General features: G+C 37.6%; 1 protein-coding gene across 1 annotated transcript; it reads left to right on the forward strand.

Moving 5' to 3' along the window:
- Positions 1–758: 758 nt before the first annotated feature.
- LOTGIDRAFT_222070 (hypothetical protein) lies at positions 759–3,903 on the forward strand (the record flags this gene model as incomplete). The annotated part of the gene is made up of 3 exons (XM_009066529.1): positions 759–933; positions 2,024–2,700; positions 3,555–3,903. 3 exons carry the CDS (start codon positions 759–761, stop codon positions 3,825–3,827), a joined length of 1,125 nt encoding a protein of 374 aa, XP_009064777.1. The 3' UTR covers positions 3,828–3,903.

The following is a 3,903-nucleotide window of genomic DNA, read 5'->3' on the forward strand; positions in this document are numbered from 1 at the left end:
CACAAACATTTTATGAACTGTAACTTTTTTTAGTGGGCCTTCAAGTTAGCTACAAAAATGGCGGAAAGTCGTTTGGGATCACGTGACTAACGTAGACAAATACAAACGCCGCCTAGAGGCGTCTTACCCTGAGGGGCGAATTGCCCCAGGTCACCGTTATTTATATCGTGATACCGGTATTATAATATGCTTATACCCCCTCCCTCACCCTTAGTTTCAGAATTTCATTGTTGTGAAACCCTTACAATTCTGTGATCTTTACATCCCTGTCTTATAACACCAACACGGAGGTTTGTCCTCGGAATCCATGATGTAATGTAGAGAAAAAGATACCTCCATATGATGTGTGATGCAACATTAGAGGATGAAAAACAAAGGGAAGACTCATTAATTATTTCAGCCTCTCATTTTTTGACATGATTGTGTCATCTCTCGTCAAACCTGCCTGGCCCATCAATCTCCGTTTCAAAGGATTGTGACAACCATGGGCTTGATGATTAGCTATCTTGTTAGGATGGTTTTTATGTGGTGTATTTCTTAGATGCATGCGTGTAAAAGTCTTTTATATCTAATCTGTTTGTTTTGTTACTTAGGCGTACTGAGGAAGCTAATTGTAGTCTGATTCCAAAAACATATACTAGTAACCTCCCCTTTCTGCCACTTCCGAGGTAAACAAACTGAAAATGGCAGGCAGTGTAACGAAAGGGGGATTAATTACGTTTGCCGTTGGATTAATGTCCGGATTTGCTTTCACGTACATGTTTGCCTTTTCCTCTCTACGAAGTCAACCTGTCCGTATCCTGGAACCGTCGAACAAAGTGTTTTTATCCGGTTTTATTCCCGAGAATCCTCACAGTCATGGGGAAATGGATTTTGTGAAAGGTCCGGATCAGTCAGTAAAATGGATGGACGACCATTCGCATTCTCACATGGGTAAGTAAAAGTATCGCTTTGAAAACTTTTCTTGCATTTCCAATCATTCATCGGGCATATGGCTATCTGGGTTCGGTACTTGGTCAAGACACTATGGTACAGACGTCCACTTTAGCACTCTCGGTTGAATAAAATCTGTACTGTAGACGTGTAGCTATACTTTTTTTCACCCATATTTGTAAATCAAATATATTATTAGTTTCAAAATAGTTAGTCCCATGATAACTTTGGGTTTTTTGAAATATTAACATGAGCACACATTATCACAATCAATCAGTTAGTTGTTTTTGCAGGGGACTAGTTGACATGTTGCTGAGTTTTTCAGCCACTATATTAACATTGGACATTTTGGAATGAAGCCTATCATATTCAATGCCAGGATTTTATATTTTTATCTACATGAAATCATTCTAACCGTTCTATTTTAATATTCCAATTCAATTAAAAAAAAATCAGTAAAATTAGATTTACTTGCATCGGACAGTAATTTTTTTCCTTGTTATGAAACCTATGGCTAATGAGCACAAACTTTGAGTTCTGCTCTTTCACATCTTTATTTTATTCATGCATAGCAGTTTTCAATAACCTACCTGTCACAATTTGCCAAATTTTTTGTAGAAAAGATGGATTTTTAAACAATCATTCATGCATTCACTTGTGACAAACTTTTCAAATTGTTCTTGAATAGAATAAGTGAGTGAGTAGGGTGAATAGAGTGGATGAATGAATGGATGAAAGAGTGAATGAATGAAGAGTGAGTGGAATGAATGAATGAATGAAGAGTGAGTGGAATGAATGAATGAATGAATGAATGAGTGAAAGAATGAATGAATGGGTGAGTGAGTGAGTGAATGAGAGAGAGAGAGAGAGAGAGAGAGAGAGAGAGAAAGAGAGAGAGAAAGAGAGAGAGAGAGAGAGAATAAATAAAACAAAATTTCTCCATTGAATTTTCATTGAATTGATTAAAAAAATTTTTATTAAAAAAAAGTTTATTATGTCAATAATATATGAAAGAAATAAATGAAAAACTAATTTGTTATCATTGTACTGTGAAAATATATTTGTGAGATAATTGAATTGTCAATTTCAGGTGAAACAAGTGAAATTGCTGAACAGCTGGCAAAGAAAGTGAAAGTATTATGCTGGGTGATGACCAGCCCTTCAAATCTTGAGAAAAAAGCCAAACATGTGAAAGCAACATGGGGCAAACGATGTAACATCTTGTTGTTTATGAGCTCGGAAGCTGATCCCAGTTATCCTGCAATCAAACTTCCTGTGTCCGAAGGCAGAGAAAATTTATGGGCCAAAACCAAAGAGGCTTTTAAATTTGTTTATGAAAATTATGTCGATAAGGCCGACTGGTTTTTGAAAGCAGATGATGACTCATATGTGATCGTCGAAAATTTACGCCATTTTCTGAAAGATAAAGATACCAATAAGGGACTATATTACGGTCGTAGGTTTAAGCCTTATGTTGCCCAAGGATACATGAGTGGTGGTGCTGGGTATGTGTTAAGTAAACAAGCTTTGAGAAGTTTTGTAGCAGACGGTCTACCAGATCCAAGGAAGTGTCGAAGTGACAATGGTGGAGCAGAAGATTTAGAGATGGGAAAATGTTTAGGGAATGTTGGAGTGATTGCAGGTGATTCCCGGGATGAACTAGGGCGGGAAAGATTCAACCCCTTTATCCCAGAACATCACCTCATTCCGGGTATTTTACCCAAAACCATGTGGTACTGGCACTATAATTTTTATGAAGCCAAAAATGTAAGTATTAAAAAATTCATAATGTATTCAGGCTCTAAACTATTTCGAGAGCAGTGGCCGTCAGGGGCGCAGATCACTTTTCAATGGGGGGGGGACCAGTGGCGTATGCAGGATTTATTCAAAAGGGGTTGGACAGTAGGTGCGAATTCGATTGCAGAGTATAGCGGCATGAGAACGTTTCTGTTGAGCTGGTGGTGTTAATTTTCACCTAGGTGATAATTCAAGGAATAAATAATTAAAAACCTTGAATTTTCCGCACGTGAAAATAATTTTTGATTAAATTTGCTCGTCACTCGACCATAAATTGTTACAATAGTGCACCACAGACGCAAAATTTCAACACTTTGATGTGCTCGGATGCCAAATTGTGCCTAATTTACGTCCATTACAGACATTCTACTCAACCAAGCTTGATCATTTGTGGGGGTGGGGGGCACAGGATATCATGTCCCTCCAGGTTTTCTGATGGGGGGACGTGTCCCCTGTCCCCCCCATGATCTGCGCCCATGGTGGCGGTGGTCAAATGAGCAGATAGATACCTATCTTAGGTTAGTTTGACCTCAAGGATAATGATCCCCTCAGAATGTCAGTCAGTGATGTTGGTAGGAGGGCGATATTGAAAAAGCATCTGTGGTTTTTTTTAATGGGACAAATCAAAGTCTCAATGCTTCAGACTGAGTCAAGAATGGTCAAGATCCCTTGACGTTTGAAAATTGCAAAATAAAAAGTATTGGTACGCTAATGCATTTGTTCTTGCAAATTTTTTCTAATTCCAGTCATTGCAATGTCTCTCTCATCTTCATTAGACCATGCAGATGCAAGATGTTAAAAAAAATTTTCTGTTAATATTTCAGGGCCCAGATTGCTGTAGTGATTATGCCATCACGTTTCATTACGTACCCCCAAACATGATGTACGTCATGGAATACCTTATATACCATCTTAAACCATTCGGTGCTCGCGTTCAACAGATATGTTCAAAGGACGAACCAAAGGATCCCAAAGTGCCAGCCTTACATTCCACCAATCAAAGTGATAAAAATCAATCGAAAATCGTATCAAAATTTATGCAAAAACCTAATCAAAAGTATTTAGACACTAATGAAATAGAGCCAAAGAATGGGTGACTTCGAGGGTATTGTAAAATTTTTCAAAATATTTTTTTAAATATTAATTTTGTTATGATTAAATATTTATTCAGTT

This window comes from Lottia gigantea (assembly GCF_000327385.1).
Source record: "Lottia gigantea unplaced genomic scaffold LOTGIsca_77, whole genome shotgun sequence".
NCBI lineage: Eukaryota > Metazoa > Mollusca > Gastropoda > Lottiidae > Lottia > Lottia gigantea.